General features: G+C 38.7%; 4 protein-coding genes across 4 annotated transcripts in view; 3 read left to right on the top strand and 1 right to left on the bottom strand.

Annotated features, from left to right (window-relative positions):
• The window catches only part of lili (LMBR1-like protein lilipod), a 34070-nt gene extending 22058 nt beyond the window's left edge, over positions 1–12012 (top strand). The window contains exons 6-10 of the mRNA XM_074086652.1: positions 1159–1334; positions 3584–3745; positions 5396–5633; positions 6427–6583; positions 10133–12012. Coding sequence (XP_073942753.1) covers positions 1159–1334; positions 3584–3745; positions 5396–5633; positions 6427–6583; positions 10133–10262 — 863 coding nt within the window. The 3' untranslated portion in view covers positions 10263–12012. The remainder of the gene's footprint in view (positions 1–1158; positions 1335–3583; positions 3746–5395; positions 5634–6426; positions 6584–10132) is intronic.
• A 2027-nt stretch (positions 12013–14039) lies between these two features.
• Positions 14040–15175, bottom strand: Rpp30 (ribonuclease P protein subunit Rpp30). Its single transcript, XM_074086651.1, has one exon. The coding sequence runs from the start codon at positions 14838–14840 to the stop codon at positions 14043–14045; it is 798 nt and encodes a 265-aa protein (XP_073942752.1). The 5' UTR covers positions 14841–15175; the 3' UTR covers positions 14040–14042.
• Positions 15176–15475: 300 nt separating this feature from the next.
• LOC141427317 (putative malate dehydrogenase 1B) lies at positions 15476–17708 on the top strand. The gene is made up of 5 exons (XM_074086650.1): positions 15476–15721; positions 15810–16369; positions 16451–16922; positions 17106–17226; positions 17330–17708. The coding sequence occupies exons 1-5, from the start codon at positions 15584–15586 to the stop codon at positions 17581–17583; spliced, it is 1545 nt and encodes a 514-aa protein (XP_073942751.1). The 5' UTR covers positions 15476–15583; the 3' UTR covers positions 17584–17708.
• Positions 17709–17870: 162 nt separating this feature from the next.
• The window catches only part of LOC141427314 (uncharacterized), a 293055-nt gene continuing 283982 nt past the window's right edge, over positions 17871–26943 (top strand). Inside the window, exon 1 of the mRNA XM_074086646.1 lies at positions 17871–18328. Within this exon, the coding sequence (XP_073942747.1) occupies positions 18223–18328 (106 nt within the window). The 5' untranslated portion in view covers positions 17871–18222. The remainder of the gene's footprint in view (positions 18329–26943) is intronic.

Genomic DNA, 26943 nt, shown 5'->3' with positions numbered 1-26943 from the left:
AAGTTGCGACTGCAACAGGTGCCAATTAAATATTTTAGCGAGGTTGCATACCATTCGATAATTGAATACTGGCCGTTTTGCTGTCAATGTGTACTTTTCTTCTAAAAACGTCAAAACGCAACTGACAAATACAAATTATGATTTATGAGTGTAGGGTTAGAAATGAAATAGAATTACTGACTTAGCAAAACACACGAATATCTTTTAAAATAATGAAGGTATTCAAAAATAAATGCAACCAACTGACTTAAATTGAAAAAAATATTTTTGGGGTGTGTGAGGTTTTCAGTTATTTAATTAACTCCCTGTATTGTCAGTATGGCTTACACGTTTACATGTAAAGAAAAGACGCTATAGTTATTCGATTGTTTCATCTATTCTCTTTCTATTATGATAGGTAGGCTCAACTCCAAACAAATACTCTTCGACAATACATGTTTTTATTTTGTTGAACAACAGAATCAACAATACGGAGATAATTATTTTTGCATGCGGTTTTCCATTTCAATTACGATGTAGAGGTATAAAAATAAACAGGTAAAACTGGACTCGTAGACAGTTAATAGGTTATTTAAATTTTACGCTGCAGTGTTGTATGAAAAATAATCAGTAATCAAAAATAATCAATAAACCGGTACCGGTCAGGTTACTGTACTGTGCAACTTGTTTTGCCGCGCTAATGGTTCATTAACATCGGCTACAAATATTTATCTTTAGGTACTTGATTCTTTGAGTTTTTCGAGAAACATGATTAACCCCAAAGTGATTGTGACTGAATTTAGGCTAAGAAAAAAAGCCATTGCTTTATCTTGTTTTAGAAAAAAATGAGTATGTGTATAATTATTGAATTACTTATTAAATAGGATATTCGACACCATTAAACAAACATTCCTAAACACAGCTCCACCTTCTAATGAACTGCATCTTTTATTTTTAGTATTTAGATTTGAAATAAATAAATAGCTAATTGAGCGGGCTCAAGTGACATTACAATATAGTATCAACATACAAAATCTGTGGAAGACACGCGTTTTGAAAGATCATAAAAAATATGTAAATTGACTGGTGGAGTCAAGTAACCTATGTTTAAAAAAGAAAAAGCCTTTATGTTGGTGTAAGAATATTTTCTTTAATAAAAGTATGTATATTTATTACCAGGCAGGAGCTACATATCACCGGAGCCTATGTACCCCGATAAGGGTGACGTCTCGTCATCGTCACTTGACTCACCGAAGAAAGAAGCTAACTACGGGACCCCTCTCCTGCAGTTACAGAATGGCGAACTACAGTCCGGCCTTAAGGAGCACTTGAAGAAAATTACGGCGAAGAAAAAGGTGGGCTTTTGCGAAATTGGATTAGATGTAGGTACAGACGCCGGCTATGTTCTTTAGCTTGACCTCGATGGCGAAATTGAGAATTTGATCTCTTTCAGAATATTTCGTGGAGTAAATATTTACGTTAGGAAACCCGAAAAGTGAGAGAGCTTCGAATTACATGTCTTTGGATACGACACCTCGCACCTGTAGGAAAAATTACACCAACCCGGTGGAAATCGAGTTGTTAAAGTCCTGCGCTACTGGTCTTTAAATTCAGATAACACAATCCTCTACCACATAATAATAGAATGCTACAATTGTTTGTCCACCCGCGCGAAGCTAGATCCAATTGATCGAGGGGTCATATAGATTTCGGCAGACCTACATCTATCACGTGTCGTCTAATTACGGAATTGGATCGTTCGTTGTTCACCGTTCACTGACATTGCCCTTGTACATGTCGGCGGCCGATCGTAAAATCCGCCAGATCACGAAATTCGTAGCCATATCGTGAAATGGCGCCATTTCATGAATTGTCTAAGGGACTTCCGCCATATCGTTCAAACTCACCGTTTAACGATTTGCCTAGTGACGTTTAGGCAGATCATGAAATTCCTAGGCATGTCATGAAACGCCGCCATTTCATGATGTGGCAAGTTTAGGCAGATCATGAAATTCCTAGGCATATCATGAAACGCCGCCATATCCGTTCTGGCACTTTGCCGGCCGCTGCCGCGGTACGCTCGCTTCGCTCGCTCGGCTCGTGGGTTGTGGTCACAATTTATACTAACCACTCCTGGCTTCGCTCGTCGTACCTAAATTTTTCTTTTATTCGACATATCACGACACGATGTGCTCGGTATATTGTTAGTAATATCGATGAATGCGTTGCTCTACTAATCGATCTGCCGTAATGTTTCTCAGCCACATCGTGATATGCCTGGCCAACTTTTAGGCATATCATGAAATGGCGCCATTTCACGATATGCCCAGGAATTTCGTAATCTGGCGGATTTTACGATCGGCCGCCGACATACACATTGCTTACACAATAGACATCTTGTTGTTAAATGACGTTTGACGTTGTAATAAACAAGAGTCTTTTGAGTAAAAAGGAATGAAGTCATTATCCACAATGTTTGCAAACATAAAAATATTTAAGTGTCTTAACCGCAGTCGGCATTAAGAGACGTTTACACTATCGTTTCGGCTCTTAAAGTAGTACAGTGGGGACATTATCAGTAGATGCTTACGTTCCTCGCCAACCATAACAAATTATGTGATAACCACGTATTTAAACACGACCACCTTCTAACGTGTAAGATATAACAGTTAGAACTGTGTATGTAGGCTTGTTCTCATTTGAGATAAACTGTTTTATCTTCGAAGTCGAACGTAGGTATGTTTTGAAAATACACTTTATATTATAATGTATTAGTACTATAGTTACTTGGTACCTACAAGTGGTTGAGCGACTGACCTCATTAAAGTTATCAAAAACAGTAGCATTGTCCTAAACTTGATGTTTCACTGGCTTTCTACCAAAATCAGTACCGATTAGCTTCACAGATTAGATTATTGTTTGGCGGCAACCGAAGGCTTTATATTAGTTGTCTTTGCTTTGTTTGTTGGCTACGGCACAGCTTTTTAGCGCAGTGGTCAAAGCTGAAATGCCCACTATACGTTATGTTGTGCCAATGTCGGGCAACTTGAGAGACACAAATATGTTAGAGTGAGATGAACTCAACACAATGCCAAATTTCTAAAGTCGAAGTTTGAAGGATTGCCGCTACGTCAGTGATTATTTGGCGCTCTGATGCCAGAGCAGTAGGTAATGCATTAAATTGACGCAGCGGTGGTATCCATGTGGTCGAAAAGCATTCATGTAGAGGTAGGTACAATGTGTTGTCTAGACCATTTTGAGCTCCACCACCGCTCATCCACTTTTGCTGCTGAATGTTCAGCAGACCACAAATCTTGTATTTGTAGCGGAAATAATGCTTGAGCGCTTGTCACTTCACATAAAACCAAGGTTACCAAACTTTATTTTCTCGTAGAACACTTTCAAAGTTTTACTGTGTTCGCTAGATTCTGCTGCTACATTTCTATTATATTCTCAAACTCCTATAACCTCTTCTACTCTCCCGTGTACCCTCGTCTACTCTCCCGTGAACCCCCGTCTACTCTCCCGTGGACCCTCGTCTACTCTCCCTTAAGTCACCAGGACCACTTTGGGAACCACTGATTTATCTGTGCGTGTTTCGTAGGAGGTGGGAGGTAAACGCAAGACTTCCCCGCTGCAGCGCAACGTGGTGTACCCGCTGGCGATGCTTGCGTTGCTGGCGCTGACCGCCATTACCGTGCTCGTCGTCATCCAGAACACGCTCGAGCTGCTCATCGGCGTCAAGGCGCTGCCGCTGAGCACACGGGTAAGGGAAACGATAATTAATATTTCTATTACCTTTTGTTGTTAGTTTTGTGACCGCGCCTGAACTTTATGAGACGGTCACGTCCATTAAGGTATTAGCATTGCACGGTTGCAGCTACAGTCTATCGCACCAGCAAAAGCCATTGGCTATTGTGAATTGTAAAACAACAAAACGTAGGTATATTTTTAATGGATTTAAAAGGTATTTAATTTCGAACACTCAAAGTTTTGGCCTATCGTTTTTGATAGTTAGTTAATCATGCGTTACTTAACAGGTTTTAAAAAAAACCTTATTTCTCATAACTCTTTATTATTTAGGTATCAAAATCAAAACGTTTATTCTATAAGTAGGCCGCAAAATGCTCTTTTACATTTACATGCCACTTTTTTATACTACCAGTACTTTCGGAATGACCATCATTGTCAAGAAGAATGCGCTGTAAGAAACTTGACAGAGAGTTTTCTTTAAACACAAGAAACTATGTGTCTTGACTACACTAGTTAAAGGCCAACATAATCAATTCGGCTCAGGCCAAAATAGCGGCCAGACGGATAATTTGTTAAAGATTAGCCGACGGACAATCTAATCTAGATAGCCGCTACTATCCACAGCTATTTGAAGTAAATAGGGAACTGGTTAATATATTATTTAAGTAATCGTATCAATGTTCTATCGCCAAGTTGGATAACTCGCGTGAGGCACGATACAGACACTGATGTACTGCGATTTAATTGCACAATCAATTACAACACCAAAGACCAAAGCTTGGTTTTGATTTTTACTTAAATTAACGTGATCTCTAGTAAACTCAAATCTATTACTGTATAGGTACAGTAATTTATTTCCCCGTGACTACGAACGAATTCATACATGACCGCCCAAATCCAGCCGCGGTCGCGCTGCTAGCGCTCTAATGTGAAAGCGGCCAAATTAGACTGAGTTTAGTGTCTTGAGTTAACTTAATGGAGTATGTCTGTACTCTTCTCTCTCCGCACCTTTTAACAGAGTATTTCGGGTCGGCCCTTTGAATATGTCTGCATCATTTTGCTCCGTCATGTCAGCTTTGATTAAAGTTGATAATTTTTCTAAGGTTCTCCACCAAGTAGCTTTTGGGCGTGCTCGGAGTAGTTTTCCTACGTTGCCTTTAAAGGCGAATTTATGCCATTTTATTTGAAAGAAAGAAAGAAAGAAACAATTGATTTATAACAGCTATAACACACAGGCTAGAAAAATACGAACAAAAATACATAGATGCCGTTATAAAAAGGTCCCAGCTCAGCATATTGCTGGTTGAAAACCAGCACCAGTCTTCTGCTGGAGCACAGAAAAGTGAAATCACGGAAGGCCCCACAAAACAGACGCTAAAATAATTAATCTATACTAATATTATAAAGAGGAAAGATTTATATTTTTGGATGTAACCCAAAAACTACTTGACCTATTATTTGGAGTGAGCGAAGAGCTAGGGCGCACTACGGCTAAACCGCCGCTGTTTTTAACCGCGTGACTTAGTGAATCAAGTAAAGTAATGCAAGCGGCCGTATTATGGCTTTTCCCCGCGACTGATTATCTGCTATCAATTAATATTGTCTCGGGCGGTTTACTTGGCAGTGTAGCTCTATGTCTGTACTAATCAGCCATGTTATTCAGTTCCAGCAGTTCACTCTCGGCATAGCGTCGCTGTCAAAGCTGGGCTGGGCAGGCGCGACGCTGCAGACGCTTCTGATCCTGTACCTGTACGTGGCGTCGGTGACGGGCCTGAGCGCCGGCGTGCGCGCGCTCGGCGTCATGCCGCGCGCGCGCCGCACTCCTCTGCCGCGCATTATCGCGCTGTGCGCCGTCTCGCTCACGCATTCCACCGCGCAGCCGCTGCTCGCCAAGATACTAGGTATTTACTGTAGATCGAGGAGTCATCTTACGTACGATTCCCACTGTCGGGCCGAACAGAGTCCTATCCTAGCGCACTATACCAGATGCCAAAGAAATTTAGAACGTCTGCGCAGTATTAACTGCACATATTTGAATGGCATTTACGCAGCTCGGGGCTGGTCGGGACCTCGCGTACTCCAATAGCTGCGTTCGGCTGCCGTCGCGTTCGATCGGCTCCGTTCGGCCTCTGTCGCGTGCCGCTGGATCCATTCCGTTCGGCTGATCGCAGGCAACCAGCAGATCCGGAGGGACGCGATCGGCTTCCACGGCGTGCTGAAGGAGCCGATGCCATGCCGCGGCCGCCGACTCGGTGCCGTCCGTTTGGCGGACGCCGGTCAGCTGCCGCAGCGTGCTCGAGGAGCCGGTGGAACGCGACGGCGGCCGACCACCCGGTCCACTCAGTGGGAATCGTACTTTAATGTCCCACTAACACCCTTCGCTTAATAAACTCTAAGGGCCTACGCTAACTGGCGCGGGTGCACAGAGCGGGTGCAGGTAAAATCCGTCGCACGCGACGCGTGCAGTTGCGCTGCGCATACTATTTTTCAATAGGCGTCCTGCCGCTGCGTGCTACGCGCTCCGGCGCAGACCCTAAGAACTCGTTTCGCTGGTGGAACCAGCAAACGATCTCGATTTTTATGAGTTTCTTACAACTACGCTCTTATTACAAGTCTTAATAGCACAACAGTATAAGAACTATTATGTACGAACTATATTATATATTATCAAACACAATTATGACATTGTTTCAGGTATAACAAATTTCGACTTGCTCGGCGAGTTCGGGCGGATCGAATGGCTGGGTAACTTCAAGCTGGTGATGTTCTACAACGCGGTATTCGCCGCCATCGCCACGCTCTGCCTCGTCAGCAAGTTCACGGCGTCCGTGAGACGGGAGCTTTACAACAGGTTGGTGGAGAATGTCAACACGGTCGCGCATTGCGTGTCTTTTCTCAACAACTGAACTGGCGTTATACGTTGTACGTAACGGGTTTATTTGGCCGTTTGACGAGGCAAAACCTTACCCAAGCTACACGAAGTGAGCTAAACTCCATTGCAAAGGCTTGCGCGTAACTCGTTTACAATGCATCTTAACTAAAAGAAAAAAAAATACGTTTAACACGGCCGCCATTCTGTAGCTTGGGATTTCAACGCATCTGCCTACCAGGCTAGAGAATAATGTCAAACTGCCAAAAAAGAGACTTGTTCGATGCACGATTTAAGCAACAGCTAGTGTATCCAATAGGGACGAATGTATTCTAATTTCCTCTTGGTTATAAGTAGCTAGCTAATAAGCTTGGACAGCCATAGATGAACGTTCCTTACGCAAAATAGTTATATTTTATAATTGAAATAGTGACATTGCAGTGGGAAATTCTACTTAAAACTCCAGTAAAGTCTGGATGTAAACGGTTATCTTGCCCACGGATGAACTGTTGTGAAAGAGTATTGTTGGTTCTGTAAAAGTGATAACGATTTTGGACTAACGCCTTCAAATGAGGACGCAGCTTTGTATCACAGTGAGAATATTTCCACGACTGACATCTCTCTGATATACAGCTTTGTCGGCATTTGAAGCCTGTAGCTCTAACGCCATAAGAGGCCTGTTAAAGGAAGAACCCATCGTGATATTGTAGCTGTGTCATGCGGCGCGGGTTCGCTCGAGGTTGGTTGTAATTGTAAGACTGGGGGAAGCGTATCAATAAGATAAGAACAATGAAACTATGAACTGAATAGTCTGTACGAGGATTTCTGGAAGGCCTAATGTATGCTTGATAATGAATGGGAACTGGACCAACAGTCGTTTTTTTAAAATGTAATGTAATTCACGCAACCTATCTACACTCCGTGAGCTCTTAAAAAAACCTTCGGATTTTAGAACCATTCTTCGGGTATTGACGATGACACGCGATCGTGATATGCGGTTCTGTTCTATTATCAACTTGCAAAACTTTTCGAAGTTACTGTAAAAAGTTATGTAGAGAATAACCATCAGCACAAAATAAACCTTACTGTAATAATATTACGCTTATTTATCTTTTTTAATTTAAATACAATTTGACTTTTTGTCATGATACAAATAAAACAAAATCAGCATTTTCGAATTCTTCCATCGTTAATTTATATAGGGAACACCCCGCCTTAACACACTACTTTTTTTTGGAAGTATATAGAGCTGTTATACTGTGTTTCCTTCTCTTGGGTATGTCAAATTATTTTTTTGGTCTGCTTCGCTTAATATTTTTTTAATGTACTTTTCGAAATCCTCGTTTCTTCTATAACTTGGTATTGAGCCTCATTAAATTTACAATCACCACATTTCTTGAAACTTTCAGCTTCTTTTAAAAAAAATATATACATTATAAATATAAACAATTTCCCGTTATTGGTTATTTACAGAAATACCCTATTTAAGTTGACTCCCCATAGAAATCAATTTTCGAAAAATAAACTAAATAAATAAGTAAGTGGTGGTTTTAACTGCTTTATATAAATCAATGAAAACACGAGTGCACTCTCCGCGTAATGAATCCATTGCTTTGCTAATAAGTCAAAAACACAATTGTCATTTTCTACTACACGAATCCTTCCGATTTCCCCCGAAACCCGAAGGTTTTTCTAAGAGCTCACGGATTGTATTACATTAAGGGGCTGTTTCACCATCCATTGATTAGCTTTAACTGACGGTTAAATGTGATGCCGTCTCCGTCTATTGGAACAAAACAAATGGAGACGGCATCACATTTAACCGTCAGTTAACACTAATCAATGGATGGTGAAACAGCCCCTAAGAGTATAGAGTCTTCATTTAGTTCATTGTTACAATTACAAAGTGAAAATGAAAGCATTTGTGTAGTGCAAATGTATTGACACAAAAAAAAAGCAAACAATAAAATGCTTTACTATACCTACTTAACCCACATCATGAAGTCTTTGATATTTCAATTAAAAATTCACGCATTTATAATCTTATTTTTATATTTTGATTCCTATTCCAATATTATTTATTGAATTTAATTTTATGAACTAACATTTTATTATTAAATAAAATTTTAAGTTTTTGAGAAAAGACATTAGTTAATAAATTGTTTTATGACCAATGAGACTGAATTTTGTTAAATAGGTGTGATCACTATGTGGAGATTATTTATTTTGTTATTTAAATATTGTATTCATCAAATGAAGATGTGGTTGGCTAAGAAATGGAATTTAGTTTTAATTGTTTAATGTAATGTGTGTTACTCTTTACTCTTTTTGCCATGACATTGTTATTATTTTGTGGTATGTTAATGAAATTATTTTATAAATTTATTTGTATATTTTGACACAAAATGATGCCACAAATTTACTTGTATTTTATTTTTAGTGCTTGCGTTAAGCAACATTCGTCACAAAGAACTATAAAAGACGTTATAAGACTGTTTTCGGTTAATACTTTGCTCAACCATTTTATTTTGAGGCTTCGATTCTCTAGTCGAGTGGAATCTCTTTTCGCCATGAAGGCGCTTCTTGTAGCAAGACATCAAACCTGTTTAACCTTATGTTGTGTATTAACATGCTAATCATATGCCATCATTACTAACTCATGTATGTGCACTTCTTTATAAAGGACTATGTTAAAATATGTAGTTGTAAAACATCTATGATTATACGTCGTTCTAGATTGCCCAAGGAAATGTATTTTGTAAATTCAGCAATAATAATTTCATAATAAAAATATATTATGATAAACTATATCACAATAAAGTAATTGTAAGCAACTATTTAGAATAGCCAAATAATTTTAATAACGAAGCAACTATTCTATATTCTATTATAGACTATAGTACAGGTGTGACAACTAAATGAGGCACTTTGCGACGGGTAGCGGAGTAGCGGATCATTGGATGAGCAGTGACAGTGCTACGAGGAGTAGTCGTCAGAATTGTAAGATAACTTAACAGACTCGACCTCTGCAGTGCCTCACTTGTTTGTTAGTACCTAATTACAAACATAGTCTACAAAGAAAGCCAGTGGTGCTACCAACTAAGTATTTCACAAAAATAAAGTATGTAGTTTACAAATCACGAGTTATATTTAGATCATTAAAAAGTAGGGTGTTGCTTATGTAAGTTTTGTGTGTGAATATTGTGTTGTGAATATTATTTTTAAAATTTTACTGTGTGCGTATTTTATACATTTTGTATTAACCTGTACCAAACGTTGAGATTGCATTTGAAAATAATACATTAATAAAAATTGAAGAACTGCTTTCATTTTACCCATCCAATCTTCAAGTCTCAGGGTAGGCACTCATTTGCTTCTTCTTTGCTTCATTTAGATATCATAACATAACAATATTAAAAAATAATCATCTCCCTAGTTAGCATATTAGGCGATAGCAATCAAATTATTCAGTCTCATTAGGTTATTACGATTGGCATTTTGTTAAGTTTTTTTTCGTTTTTTGTTGTTCAGATTCAAGTGGGTTGCAGATCTTTTTACAATACCAGAAGACAGCCCTTCACTGGACTTGTCGGCAATCAATCCTCGAGCATCAGCAGATTTGACCATGACTGAGAAGATAGATCAAGACAAGTTACAGTAATCAGGCAGTAGTCAGCGAAGCACACATGGCAAAATTTAGCAAGAGCACAATTCAGGCCAAATAAGGGCTAGCGTAGATACAACTTTTGCATCGACTAAACAGTTTATTCGATACAAAGTCGTATGTAGGGGAGACCGAGGAGAGTAGTGACAACGTCGATTTTTGGCAACTTAATAACTGCTAGCGAGCTCGCAACAGCACGCGATTGATAGTTCGAGACTTGAGACTTGAGCTCGTAAGTTAGCAAGCTCCAAAAAATCGACGTTGTCACTCTCTCCTCTTCTCTGTCACAACTCTCCTCGCGGTCTCCCCTATACGCTAGCCCTAAATTTGCGATCGTGTTACTTTCCATCTCAGTTAAATCGCGCGAAAGCTGCGCAAAGCATCCTTGAGGTTGAGGCTAAGAGACTTATTTGCTACGGATTGTGAATAGGGACTGAAGGCTTTGGCCAACGCTTATGGCCACAGCCTCGCGGTCTGAGGGATCTCGCGCATCGAATGTTTCGTTTTAGGGTTCCGTAGTTAAAATGGTAGACACGGAATTACTATAGTTTCGTCCATATATGACAGAAATTTTACTCCAGAAAAACTATCAAGAGGTAGGTATGTTTTTTTTGTAGTTAAAACACTGAAAATAAAATTGGTTTAAACAATATAGGTCTTATTTTCGGAGATAATGTAGAAAAAACTGCTCTCACACAAGATGACATATCTGCCACGATTTTTTCTATGAAACTCTTCTAGATGTTAACGGCTTGCAATTATTATTGCTAAATTGAAAATACAAACTGAAATATAGATGCACAGAGAAACCAGAAAAATAAGACCATCACTGGGAATCGAACCCAGGTCCTCGGTATTCCGTACCGCGTGCTATACCGCTACACCACTGATGGTCAACGGTACCGACACGAATTTTCCCTATGCACCTCATATCTCAGCTTGTTTGTTTCTTATTTAGCCACTTAAGCAGTGACGCTAGCGACATCTATGCCGTAGCCCTCATCGAGAAACTTTTTCGGCACTCCATTGGAACTAACCGCTCACCCGGACAAGAGATATCGTTACTAAGCAATCAAATTAAGATTGGTTTTTTGGAATCTTTTTGTATTTAATTATTATTGCTGTAGTAACAATTTCATTTGGACTGCAAAACTTCATTATGTGAGGTTTTAACACTCAATTGTGAGGTTTGTTTTACTCTATTGATATAGGGTTGCCATACGTCCCGGTACGCCGGGACATGTCCAGATTTGAAGCATGGTGTCCTGGCCGATAAGCAAATTAATTGTCCGGGTTTAAAAATCATAGTTATTTAGTAGGGGGCTGGACTTGGTAAATAATAATATATAAACACGACTAACTAGCTAAGCTATTACATAGCCGATAACGTGCATTTTCCGCTTTGTAGCGAAAAACGCCTACAAACGGAGAACCAGACTGGCGGATTGCCGTCATTAAATGACTGTGTTAAAAGTTGTTTTGTGTTAAGGCAAGGACTAAACCTTTAAAGTTACTTATTGTTACAATAAAAGTTCTTTTTTTCCTATACCTTTACTACTTTTTAGGGTTTCGTATCCAAAGGGTGTCAACAGAACCCTATTACTGAGACTCCGCTGTCTCTGTCTGTCTGTCCGTCTGTCACAGGGCTCTAACTCTTGAGCGTAATAGCTAGGCACTTGAAATTTTCACAGATAATGTATTACAGTGGCCGCAACAACAACAAATACTAAAAATAAAATAAAGTTACAAATTAGTTCATACAAGAAACGTTTTCGCGCATTTTGATTGCTAGGCTGCCAAGACGACGCCAGTTGGCTAGGGGCAACACCCGTGATATGTTGTTTAATGTTTAACTACTTATCAATTTGCGATTTTAGTAGTGCTATTTTATAAAACCTTCGATAATTATAATAATTGCCTCTAAGACTGTTTTTTTTTTTGTTCAGCATTAAGACTAAATAACAATTTATGATCCACAAACCTCCGACACACCACACACTTCACAAAGCCAACTTCAATAAAGCACTCACAGCTGCTGTATTTAATTTTTTTTACACTAAAAAATGTCCGTTATAATTCATAACTCTTACATATAATACTAGTACTATAAATTACAAGTAACACTATTTATTTACAAGGTAATTTTAAAATCAGGTAAGATTTATTCACTAATTCATAATAAGTAGTTCGGCCGAATGAGGGCTATAATGAATTCGCCGCTAGAGGCGCTAGTGTAGCGTGAGGCTGTCCGAAATGTCAAATCTCATAGGTTTGGGTAAGCTACGCGGGTTGAAATAATAAGATTTTTTAATATTTGCATAACCTGAAATTAATTATGAATATTAATTACAAATTAATGTCTGTGTTTTGAGACAGTTTTGTCTTCGGAAAGTTAACAACGGACTTAGAACCTGTGGTTGCTGAATATTTTTGGTACTTTTAAGGTGTTTTAAATATGATTTACTCTAAACCTTTTTTTAACCCCGTAATAAGACTAAAGCCACACTTAAAACCTCACGCAAAGTCCGCCACTAGTGAACAAAAACGAACCCTCAATAAAGCACTCAGCCGCTTATTTTTTTTTTTACACTAGTAAATGCCGTATTTCATACTAAGACACCATTTATTTACAAGGTCAAATTTAAAATTGTTCTTTATTCACTAATTCGCCTAAGAGCCGTTCGGCCGAATGAGCCTCTAGCGGCGAATTCATTCGCGATAGCCCTCATTATGTTTGTTCAGGTGGAATTAAATAATTTAAATAAAATATTAAATATTTCAACAGTGGATATCTTCACCTGATTGAGCTGAAATTTTGCATGCATGTATAAATCCGATGACAATGCAATATTATTATGACGTAGAGCTGATCTGATGATGAAGTTAGCCATAGGCCATAGGAACCCATGGCCATAGGAACTCTGTAATAAAACGACACAACCGCATCGATTTTGGTGTCATTTGATTCGTCTTGACGACTACCTACTTTGGTAACCAGGGGCAAAAAGTACCGCCAGCAAAAAAGCTTGTATTAGATTTTTTTACAAAAAAATATTACTGAACTATTTGTTTTTAAAACATTGTACGGAGGTGCGGAACCCTTCATGCGCGAGTCGCTCGCACTCGCACTTGACCGATTTTTCTTTAAATGTCCCGGTCTAAGTCCCCACACACTTATGGCAACCCTATATTAATAATATGTTGTTTTGCACTATCAGATGCCTCACAAAATCCATTATACCTAAGTCTTGCCCTGCCACTGATAGGGCCAATTTGAATATACATCTTTTGATTGATGTACCTGTCTCTACTCTCTGTACAGCAGGGTTTCTCAAACTTATGGCTCCACGTACCCCTGTTAAAGTTTCTAGACAACAAGGAACTCAGTTATCAGTTTCAGAAACAAGTGCTATCCTGGGCCACAGTTTTCTTTCTTTAACCTATTATATAAAAACTTGTGCAAATGTGTAAATTAAAATTGTTGTTTTAAAAAGACAAGTTAGACAAGTACAGATTTGTTTATTGTTTTTCATGTAGTGTATGAGGACTTTTTTCCTTGTGTGCTCAGCTTAATTAGGTTTAAAAAGTTATAAGGTTATACCCTTCACAATTTCAAAGAAGGGATGAGTCTTGTAAAAATGATAATAACAAATTTGTACAAATGTTTCCAATCTGTGATGCTTATTTGTATTTGTAGAAGTAAGTTTTTTTTTACCAAGTTTTTAAAGGTTATGACATTTCAATATTTTATACACATAAATTCATAAACTCATATTATTAAGAGGCAGATGTTTTATTATCATCTTCATCAGTTACAGTTTTAATGGTCATGTATAATTTTCCACATTTCCTTCCATTCGCCTTTACAATGAGCCTTCGCGCATTGCTTCTAACAACCTCCAGGCTCTGACTGCTGTTTAGACCTAGAATAAATCCCAGGTTTATGATGTCATTCACATCTCGAACTTGCATGGAATCCTCAGCTCCACTAGTTACAACTATGTTTTTTGATTTACCTACAGCATGGTAGTTGTGTGCAGTGCTTATGATGTTTTTCCTGGCTGTCGAGTCTCTTATGGCTGGTGAGTACATAAGTTCAAAGAAAATACCGCGCTCCACAGCTTGACGGTACAGTTTACGGCTAACTTTGAAAGGTATTCTGTTCGAAGGATCAAAAGTTATTACATCTATATCTAAAGTTCCACAAGCATATTGGAATGCCTGCAATGTTTTTGGGATGACAGCAATAATATCATAATTTTTAAGATTTTCAGAACGATTAATCTTATGAGCGATACTGGATTCTGTAAACTCGATTGTGACTCGTTGTAGGATATTCAAATTAGTCTTTTCAAGGACGTCTCTAGGAATTTCTACCAGAGCAGGAATATAATCTTGATTTTCTCTAGTTTCACCTTTTTTTTTCTTCTTTTTCGGTTCTTCATCAGGTTCCTCAACAAGCGTGTTGATAGCTACAGTGTTATAACCAAGCCTTTCCAAAAAATGCAATTTGCTGAAGTCGTATTTCTTACTAACCGATAGATCACAAAATCCCCAGTTTTTAAATGATGCCATATCGACGTCGTTTTGTAGAATCAAAATTGTATTTTGAGTTCTTTAAATTTCCGAAATAAAAGTAAACAAAACCAATCAAACTTGCTCAGCCAGCTCGTTCGTCAATTTCGAGTTTTGATTGAATTGACATATCAATTATAGGTTACAGTTAGAACAAGACGTTTCATTTTAAGCAAGCAAAACAATGTGACCTTGTACGTCGTCCGCCGTATGGAGTGCTAGGAAGGGAGTGTTACAAAACCTTTCACGTTTACGTATAAAATAAAGTGAAACATTTATTTTACAAAATTTTAGTCAAATTTGTTTACAGTAAAGAGCGGTAATTTGTAACCTTTTTGTTGAGTGATGAATGATAAGTGAGGTAACCTAAATTAAAAGGTAACTTTATATTTGAATCGGAACGTTTAGCGGAAATGTCACTGTCAAACTTTTGTCGTTCCCTTTTCCAAACAGCTGGCTTGTTAAGTTCAGAAATGGTAACCAATGTCAGTGCAACCTTAGCTATCGATTTCCAAAATCGATAAAAATAAGAATGTTATTATTAGAAATTTGAATAGTTCCCCCTAATGGAATCCAACCTCTTTACTACTATTTGTTGAAATATGCCAAAGAGTAAGTACCTATGTAGAAAAAATATGCGTTTGACAGCAAACCAAATCTGTTATTATTCGTAATTTACAAGAGTATAATGAAATGAAAGTTGTTGTTTAATTATTAATTTAGTGTTTTGGCATTTGAAAATAATGGGTGTTCGTATAGTAATTGCAGGAGAGTCACATTGCGAAAAATTTGCTCAAATAACTTTGGTGGCAGATCATCTTTCACAAACTCTACCTAACTTTTGCTATGAACGAATAGAAAAGCCAGTGATAGAATGGGAAGTAAGTTTTGTTTCCGTATTTAATAATGCATTTGAAGTTATTTTATCTTACATAAATCTTTACAATTTCTAATGTTTTACTGGTGTAGGGCTGGCTTTCCAAAATTAATCAAAAGTATAAATGGCACCACATTGGATCTCCTCTTGTTTGGAAAGAACTTTTAATGAAAGGTAGTAAACCCTATTACATAGGAGGGACATCGGAATTCCTGGATTATTGCCATTCGTATTACCAATTTGATTACTTCTTGGCTAATTCGAAATTCGAGGGTCTGCTTGAAAACTACTCTCAATATCGTAATAAAATAAAAAGCGATCAACGCACACAAGAAGTAAAACGCATGAGTCGTGAAAAAGTAGAAGAAAACTTGTCAAAAAATGAATACGTAGTGTGCATTTCGGGTGCTCGTAATCCTTTAACAATGCATATAATATCTGAATTACTTGAATTGTCTGTTGGTGATAAAAGCATTTCAAAGATATACATTTTCGACGATGAATGTTCCAATGATTGCTTGGAGCTTATTGAACGTGAATGTGGTTATATTGGTACTAATTATCCCGGAAAAGTAGTAAAATATATTGAAAAAATTGGTGTTGCTCTCACTCACTCTGATTTATTTATTATTATGGATCACATTCCTTTCGAGTAAGTTACTTTATTTATTAGAATTATTTTGCACCACTCGAGATTTTTTGTGTATTAAATTTGTTCTAAATTGTGTTCTAGCTTGAATGCACCTATTGGAGATTGGTTACATGCCAACAAGAGGGTCATGGAAAATTTGTCTCTCATGATTAATGCGTCTGCTAAACGGGACATGTATATTTTACTGCCAAATCTTGGCCCAGCGTGTTATAATGCAACTATACTAACCCATTCAGTTAACAACATTAACAAGAACAACATTGTGGTTGCGACCTCTGATTTAGGTTTAGAAGTGGCTCCGGTAATAGCAGAAATTGCTGAGGTGTCTATGAGAAACATGTTCTGTCCACCAGTATGGGGATTCGTAGGAATCAATCACTTGGTTGATATTAGAACTACGGTACATAAATATAATAAATTTGAGCCATACAGAAGATATACGAAGGTTAACAATTCGACCCTCAACATCGGAAGTCTTAAACCCGAAATACGAACCATGGAGTACTTGTTGTTCTTTGACGAGACATTATGGGCCAAAGTATTAGAGAAAAGAGTAAGTTCTTGTAAAATACTTAATTTATGAATCATTTTTTTATGTCAGAGAAGCTGCAGGGAAAGAGATTTGTTGAACAAAAAATAACGAGATGTGATGGTTTGAATTTTATGTGGTTAACTGTTAAACAAGTCACCCTAGCTACTACGATGCCATTTAAGGATTGTATTATTTACTTTACAGAAAGAAGTCTCTGAGAAACAGATCCCCTTGAATAAAGCCATTAGCCTCGTTAATGTTGCAAAGTTGTGGCTTTTCGGTCCTCAACCTGATGAAATTGTGAGTCTGGGAACTCAATGCAATGGTAAATAAATATACCTAACTACTTCAGTGTCTGATAACAATTTAAATTAAGTATGTGTTTTAAGTCAGTACATTCAGTCTTAAAACAAGTAAATATGTTTTAGGTACATTTGGATTGAATTTTGATGGCGTTTTTTCACAGCCATGTCAATTTGTGAATGGACAGTGGATACCGGCAATAAATTACTTATTGCCGCGAGATTCTCAAATGAAACTACCCTATTTAGAACAAATGGCTGAATTTTGCATGCATTTGGAATCAAACGAATTGCCTAAAATAGTTCCTCACTATCCATGTACATGTAAACCGAAATTAGTTAAAAAGAAAGGTGTTTGGGGTTTTAAACAAAAAACTTAATATTTTTTGTTATCTTAGGACACCAGGTTCATTTTTAAACAAATAACACGTAGATAGTCACCAAAATATGCAACAATCGATATAACATTTCGATTGTAATGTACTTGATCGGTTCGTATTTCTGAACGTTATCACAACAAGTCTAGTCGTTTCGTTTTGTTCAGCAGGGCTACTACGAAACTCGAAGTTCGTGTCGTTCGGTCACTCTTACACTTACACCATTTAATAAAAGAGCGAGAGAGACGGTTCGATACGAACTTCGTCTTTCGAGCTTCGTAGTAGCCCTGCTGCTTGGCATTCGCTCGCAGTACAGTAAGTATACACAGACAGACTAGCTAGCTGCTACTAGCTAGTGCAAAACGAAACGTTGTAGGGATTTGACGGGTTTCGCGTTCCGCGGAGAGATGTTATGACGTGCAGCAACTGTCTTTGTTTAAACAACATTCGTATAGTTTTAGAGAAGATCATTAGTTAAAATGATGTGAGATGGTATTTAGTATGATGTGATACGCTGCGGTATTGCGACATGAATTTTTCCAAAGCATGACCGTGCCAATAGGAGTTATTAGCATAGTTAGGATTTCGTATTGGTTAAGTTGTGTGAATGTTGTGCCAATAATGAGATAGTGGAGTGTTGTGATGTGGTTTGGGGACATGCGGGGGGTGGTTTGGGTGGCGTGGGTCGCGGCGGCGGTGGCGGCGGCGGCGGCCAGCCCGCTGGAGCCCGAGGTGCCCGCGGCGCGAGGTGAGAGGAAGAACCTTGCCACCTACGCTTGCCGCCTGCCCGCCTGTCTGATCGTGCTCGCTCTTACTAACGTTGCATGCGCTACTGCACAATTCACACAATAACTTTTTTTGTCATTGACACTGATTTTATCAAAGCTGCTTTGAATTTTTTTATGTTAGTTATGTTTTGTTTCAATAAAATGAAATCTTATGATACAAGGCATTTGGTTTATTTATTAGTTGATGATAACATAATTATTTTCAATACTCAAATTTCACTCATCCATCAGAATATTGACAGGAATGCTTATTGTTAATTTTTCAATACCTAGTGTTTTGGAAATTTCACTGTACATACAAAATGTTGTCTTGTTATCATATTCTATATAATAATTTCGTCATTAGACTTGTATTAGTCAATCCGAGTCGAGTAGGCGGAAAATTCGGATTATTATTTTCAATATAAACTTGAATAAATTACTAAGTATATAATGGCGTTGCGAAGTTGTCAAAGTCATTCAAAGTGGCGTTAAATCACGTGTCACAGGTGTCACAGGTTTGCAATTGTGAGTCGATCGTCGATTTCATCAGATCGATCGTACAGACGAAATAAGGTCTAAATTATGAGACAGACATCATAGTTATTTGGGCAAGTAAGATTCTAACTAGAGAAATACCCGTACGTTAGCTGTGAAAGTACTTTTGATAACTGAATATAAGTCAGATTTTCGATAAGTTGGTACGACAGTCTTTACACTGGCAAAAATGTAAACATGTTATTATGAGTCTAACATTTTACAGCGAAGCCATCTAGTTATTATTATTGTATGGATGAGGGATTTACAAAATCTAATGTTTTTTAGTTACAATAACGTTGAACAGTCCTAAGAAAGCTTTTTCTAAATAAACAAAAATAAATGCAGGTTCCAAGAATCCCTTTAAAACTTAAACTGAAAATAGTCAGCCTAATGATTATTTTCCAAGCCACTAAATGATAAATTTAGTACTTGTTAGTTTATGTCAGCTGTAGCTTACTTATCTTATAGCCTGGCTTTAATCCTAAAAGAAAAAGTATGCATGCAACATAATGAAGTGATTAACAAACCTGTGCATGTTAATGTGAAAAGGCTTTGATATTAGTGAATGATGCCTCTTTTATCCTAGTGCCCGTACAGTAGAATTCGTAAACTTTTGAGCAAAAATTTGATTAAAAATATCTGAACACGCTTCTATGCCATTAACAATAGTTGTGTTCACATATTTTTGATCAAATTTTTGCTCAGAAGTTTAAGAACTCGACTGTACACATGGTTGTATTTTAAGCGTAGTAAGCATAAGGGCTTATTGTACTGTATGGATACATAAAGCTTTAATAATAATAATAAGCATACATTGCGCTACGAAAAGTATTAAGCTGGCTAAAGTAATTTCAGGGGTCTGACTATATAGAAACAAAATAGCTTAATTTACTAGACGGTGCATTATCCAAGTACAGCAATTAGACAAGCAGTAAATATTTAATAGGGCAACCGTAATTACATAGAGTTGTTACAGTGCCATGACACTGGTATCTGGAATAAATTATCTGTTTGGTACTAATACTCTAAATCTCTAAATTGGTACTAATAAATGAATTAATTACTAATATTATTAACATTGCTTCATACTTTCAAGAAAGAAACTACCTGAGTCCTCTACACTAGGCCAGGTCTGTCTTGTAGATTGACTCTATAGACAGGAGTTACTTTTGATCTTAAGCGAAAAGACATAAAGACCAAAGAAAAAGAAAATGGGTGAACTAAATATTTCCATACAAAATTTTAATGAATGAAGACAATCTAGAGAGTGGTTAGATATAGACACATAGATGTACATAAGGTGCAACATCTTGCTGTGAGTGTGCATTGCCATACATTTTATTACTGACCTCACACTTGTTACAAATACTCATAAATTAATAAATTTTGTTGTATACCTTATACACTGACATGTCCACTTGTCTCCCTTTGTTACAATGCATGATCATAAGATAAGTAACTTCAACCTGATTCAATAAATTATAAGTAACTTTGTTGAAATCCACCAATATTTTGCTTGGGTTTAAGGTGTGAAAAACTGAAATGCTGCAGAAATCTTGTCACATGCCCAGGGCCGTCTTTATAAAATAAAATAAATAAGTAAATAAATATCACGGGACATTTTTTTTTTAATTCGACTGGATGGCAAACAAGCAAGTGGGTCTCCTGATGGTAAGAGATCACCACCGCCCATAAACATCTGCAACACTAGGGTTATTGCAGATGCATTGCCAACCTAGAGGCCTAAGATGGGATACCTCAAGTGCCAGTAATTTCGCCGGCTGTCTTACTCTCCACGCCGAAACACAACAATGCAAGCACTGCTGCTTCAAGGCAGGATTAGCGAGCAAGATGGTGGTAGCAATCTGGGCGGACCTTGCACAAGGTCCTACCACCTGCAATTATACAATTCACACCAATTGATCTAGTCCCAAAGTAAGCTTAGCATAGCTTGTGTTATGGGTACTAAGCAACGGATAAATATAATTATATAGAAAGATACATACTTAAATACATATTAAGCACCCAAGACCCGAGAACAAACATTCATATTTTTCATACAAATATCTGCCCCGACACGGGAATTGAACCCGGGACCTCAAGCTTCGTAGTCAGGTTCTCTAACCACTAGGCCATCTAGGTCAACATTCACCTATTAGAGGCCCTGGGCACAACATGCTGCATTAGGTAAGCCTGATTTTTCAGGGTGAGAGTGGAGTAGCTATCGGTTATCGTTTGGTAATGAATGGAGTAGGGACTACAGGGCCCCAATGCATTGTGGAGCCCTGCGCACATGCCCAGTGTGCCCAATAGGGAAGAGGGGCCTGCACATGCCATTGTTTGACTAGACTGCCCTCTAGGAATTTGTCAACTGATGGTACCCGTTGACCATCAGTGGTGTAGCGGTATAGCACGCGGTACGGATTACCGAGGACCTGGGTTCGATTCCCAGTGATGGTCTTATTTTTCTGTTTTTTCTGTGCATCTATATTTCAGTTTGTATTTTCAATTTTAGTAGTAATTGTGTTTCGTGTTTAATTTAATACAATGATTTTTGTCTGTGACATTTTAAGTGTTGACGCCGTTTGCTTCAGTTGGTTAAAAAATATGAAAATAAAAAATAAGAGTGTAGTTGAGTGAGAGTAATGTTGAGAAAAATAATATGGTTAGTTTGGTGTTTCTTTAAATTTTTACTGATCAGTATGACATTTGTATTCTTTGGCAACAGATGCGTGTTCAGGTGTTGTAAGCTTTGCGGGTGAATTTGTAGAGAGTTGAAACATATTATTATTTTTCATCACACTTGCTCGTAAACAGTGTCGTAACATGCAGGCTACCTTGCTTGCAACCCCCCAAATAAAACCCTCGACCTTAATGTGCTTGTCATGAAACCCGTGGTCGGTAAATGAGTCATTGCGCGTACAAATTTTCTTGTCATGAAGCCCAAGGTCGGTAAATGAGTCAGTGCCCGTACTGATGGTGCTGCGCGCGCTCCTGCTGCAGGACCAGCACACGCACGCTGCGGCGCATGCTGCGGGAGGGGGAGGGGAGGGCGAAGCTACCAAGAGCGCAGCTTAAGGTATCGCCAATATTTGGAACAATTATATTTTTTAACATTGTATATCGCAACATCGACTCATTAAAGCCCTCGGTCTTCGACTTCGGGCTTATTAGAATCTCGTTCGTAATTTCTTATTTACCGCCCTTAAGAGTCAATCTACTATTGTGTGGTGTTTGTGATACTTGGGCTTGTGTGACATATGTATTGTTTTATGTGGAAGAGGAGGAGGGTGGGTTCTGCATGTTAACATACATATACTTCGCACACACGTAGCTATAGTTGGTAGTGCAGAAGCAAGGTAAAACTTGTAGTTTATTGATATGGATCTCCTCCTAATCATGGGAGTTAAAAGCGCTAGTTCTCCAATGGGAGAGTCTGGTCTGGACTCAATAGTGGAAGTTTTGCTGAAGTTGAAGGGCTAGTTATTACTCACTAACAAAAAACGAATTTTATCAGGTCTACTCATTTCCCGACAGGGATCCTCGAATTCTTTAGCAGTGTGATTCGTTAGCCGGCTTCCTTCTTATCATTATCAAGCCCCGAACACAACCACGCCACGGTACTTCGCTACATATCCTTCAAACTACCTGAACCTAACTAGGTACTAAGACGTCTTAAATTGGTCTAGCGGGAGTACACGACGGTCTAATGACGGACGATCGCTTTATTTGGCTTGGAGGTCGGCCGCAAATCCGCACAAATTGCTCCCAGAGACGATAATCTGGCAGCTATCGGTGGCCCGGTCTCACCCGCCGGGAGGATGCCCGGCTGCCACCGTGCCACGATTTAACGCGCGCATTAGCTCCCGCTACGCTAAGGAATGTTCTCATTTTCTTCTAATCGGGCTACATTGAGTATTTTCGGATTTCAATTTGTTCTGGTGTCGTTAAGGAAATCGCTTAGTTATTGCGGCCGGATTTCGGCTCAGTATAAATTGTTTGAGAATAAAAGCGCAGATGGTAAATCACTCGGGGTAACGATTGATGCCGATCGCTTTTGCCGCACGCGTGGAATGGCTTTTAGGGAAACCTTAAAATACCACTCAAGTTATTGACATTCATTAAGTCTGTAAACTACGAAACAGTGTTTTCAGTTGCTTGCGTAATAAGCATGCCCGTTTCTAAAACAGGTTAAGCAACATTGGTCTACTCAGCTGAATCTAATTTAGAAATTGTCGCCAGCAGATTTTAGCCTTCGCCGAAAAATTTGCTAGCATTTTTGTCACGCGTTGTCATCGGATTTCAAAGTTCATAAAGTGTATCCTAAGTTGATGAAGTTTGTTTTTCTGGCCGGTCGATCCACGAACAATTTGTTGCGTGACTCAATTTTAGTCCCTGAGTTAGGCCCTGACGTCTGATCAGTATGCGTGACGTAGCAGGCAATAGCTCCGCAGCTGGGTTCCGTAAGTGATGGCCTGAACAAATTACTGTGCTTCGCAGTATCTTCACATTTGATCACACCACACCACACCACTCTTTAAACTAGTTACGTAGTTATGAAATTTAAAACTACTACACAAATTAAAATACAATCTTGTATAACATTAACAGATCTATTGACTGACTCGTCCTAAACCAAGTCGCATATTTCCGGAACCTATGTAGACACTTATAACAACAATACCTTCTCCTCGCAGGTACTTGCGTCGCGGTATTTTTAATGCAGAAAGCGTACGTGTGTCGAATTGCTTTCCTCATAAAATTTTCATATTCTCATACATCGCGTGTCACGACCTGAAAGGGAAGTGTTGTGTGGTGAGATTTTACTAATGAATAAGGCAGGTCGCTTCCTGGGATGGGTGACTTGATGCGGGCGTAATTAATCTTTATGACAGCTTTATCAAAGGGTATGGAGGTCATACGGAAAGTGATCGATACACTTGACCGTATCACAGATATGTCCGCAACGAACGAAGCACCTACAGAGACTGCGTGTGGACCATGATTTTAAACATCAAGTAAAGAAACGAGGCAGGGCAGGTTTTGTATCTGCTCGCTTTGCATATCATACAAATACGGTATCACAACCTCAAAGTACTTGGCGTAACGTCCGATAGGTTTACTGTTTGCTATCTAAGTACTAATAAATAAAATAAGGAACTAGTTTTTCCTATTTAGGCGCGCAGCACCCGTGTCACAACCCGTGTTGAGCCGCGTACCGGATACTTGACAGCCATTTTTTTTTAATTGTCTAGATTCCTGTCCAGCTGTGGTGTAGGGGTTATAGCACGCAGCACGGATTGCTGAGGACCTGGGTTCGATTCCCAGCGCTGGTCTCTTTTTCTGGTTTTTCTGTGCATCCATGTCTCAGTTTGTATTTTCGATATGGTTTCACGGGATACCCGTAAAAGGAACAAATTTGGAGTTGAAATAAAAAATACAAAAATACTCCAAAAAACCAATCATAATACCTACATACAGTTGACTAGCTCTATATTATGTAATGTGCGACTTAAGCTAAGGAAAAGTCAACCTGAGAAGATAGAATAGGTAAGTAGCTCCACGTCTAATGGTAACTTAAAAATCTCGCTTGGCATTGAGCATTTCTACATCTTCTCTAAGATTATCTAGTCAAAGCATCAAATACCTATTTTGAACTGTTGTAACGTTATGGCACAGCCATTGTGGACGGATGCAAAGCAGCGCGGGCGCAGACACATCGGTTGCATAACAAGCGGCATCCGGCTAACGGGACCACGGAGGCATATCCAGACTAGCTCATACAATTTTATTCGTACAATGAAATCATCTACGTACATAAATACGACTTAGGATCGCGTTGATTTTTTGCTTGAGTTGGGCTATTTTCCTTCCGTTCAATAACGTAGTGTATTTTCTATTTTTTAATGAGAAACTCGACATAATCGAACATGCTCACAATATTTTACGACCATTTGTTGAGAAATGCGACCTGTAAAGGAGAACAAACTGAAACGGAGACGCTGCGCTTCGCGCTTTCTTGGTTAACTCCTTACCAACGTTCTAATACCGGGAACTTATCGAGGTTAGTGTCTTGTATCTGTCAATAAAATTCGATATTCTATCGTGTTGGTATGGCAGACGCAGAGCCAATCATCCGAGTGGTTAACATACAGTGTAATTCAATCGCTCAAAACGTTCAAAGGTACCACGGAGAACTAAGGGAACGGCTCAAGTAACTAACAATGTACCGACATCGCAGATAACAGGCAATAAAAATCTCACGGAACTTCCTTATTTCATCACTCTGCATCACGAAACATGACTAAAACATAAAGTAGCCGGTGAGTTCATTTTCGTGCGGGCACAGCGCCTGTGACCGATCAGACAATACCCTTGACGGATGCAGCGATACCAACTATCCAGCTAGACGATAGACGAACTGTTTATTGAGAAAGGTCAATTAGTATGCCGGTCACTCGAACGGGTTCCGGTTTTAGCAAAAATAATTATTAATTTAATTATGTATGATGTCATTATGTTCATCACGCCAAAGATACGCATAACGTAATACATATAGAGAATATGAAGTTGTTTACTTACGTTATTTACATAGTTTATTTATAATGGCACTTGGACCAAGATAGCATGCAAAAATTACATGTGTATGGTGAATGTTGTTTTTAAACCCCGACGCAAAAAGAGGGGTGTTATAAGTTTGACCGCTATGTGTGTCTGTCTGTGGCACTGTAGCTCTTAACTTGGTGAACCGATTTAAATGCGTTTTTTTATTTGAAAGCAGGTTTTTTTTAGCGATGGTTCTTGGACATGTTTTATCAGAATCGGTTCAGCCGTTTTTGAAATATTGAACTTTGAAGTGACAATGTCGGGGGTTTTCCAACTGTTTGTTGGTTATGTTATAGAATAATTTAATGCTTTAAACACGCCAACTGAATGTTGGTATGATATGAATCTACGTGGAACGTATTTAATCTAGTTATATCAAGAATTTTCGATGAAAAATAGTCTAGTATAGTCAGAAATATACAAATAAACTCTCATGCTGGCCTAATAAAAGTAAAATAAATAAAGTAAACAACTTTAAGTACCTTTATGCGCGTGCTCGTACCTAAAACCACCTTTATTAATTAGTTTTAAAGAATTTTCACTAAGTACAAAAATCAATCGACTTGACGACAATAAGCGGCCTTGTTCTATTTTTTGCCAATTGTGAACAACATTTGCAATAGGTAGTACGATACGGGAGGACCATACAAAAGGAAATTTACATCAGAAATTTCAATCGCCTTGACTTTGCGATTTGTAGACAGCAATGTAACGGCGGATGACTTAATTTGATTTAGGTTGTACCTCCGTCGTATTTATGCCATTGTTAGTGAAGTTTTAATTTAGGTGCCATGAAAGCCTCCTCCAACTAGCAAAGCAACTGCATGTAGTCCCTTGATGTAAATTAGGGTGCTACTGTGCCCTGTGGAATGGCTGCGTGTTATTGTTACATGCAGCTCTGTAATTGATTCATAATCGTCGAGTACGGAAAGCGCAGACCGCAATTCCTGTCGGTGTCCGCGTCCGGATAACTGGTTTCCAGTAGGGGGCAATCGCGAATCTCATTAGGCGCCGGTAAATGACTGCAATGACTGGCCGACACCAGCTCGCCTTGTATATTACATTAGAGCCACGACGCTGTCCCGAAAAGGTTTTAGATTGCTGTTTGCATACGTAAATCGGCTGTTTCGTTGCAGTAACTACTCTTGAGTTGCTTCGCTAAAGTTTTAATGCAAAAAGCGTGTAAGCTTGTATTGTGTGTAAAGTTTCGTGAGCAAAATTAGTGCATCCTTCCAAATAATGAGGTGGAATGGATATAACGGTAGGCAGAGTTCTCTAGCAAATAGAAAGGAGGAGGATGCCTTGTAGAAAATAGGATTTTTTGGATCTGCCGCGAAGATGGAATTTCCTTAGTTATGAGGTGTTAGAAAACGCTGTTTGAGGACGGTCAGTGAGTGGGTGTGCCGTTAGGCTAGTTTTTACACATGGCCGGGCACGGACCGGCTACGGA

The sequence above is a fragment of the Choristoneura fumiferana genome, chromosome 4 (genome assembly GCF_025370935.1).
Source record: "Choristoneura fumiferana chromosome 4, NRCan_CFum_1, whole genome shotgun sequence".
NCBI lineage: Eukaryota > Metazoa > Arthropoda > Insecta > Lepidoptera > Tortricidae > Choristoneura > Choristoneura fumiferana.
Note: the sequence above shows the minus strand (reverse complement) of the source record. Positions and strands in the feature narration are given on the sequence as shown.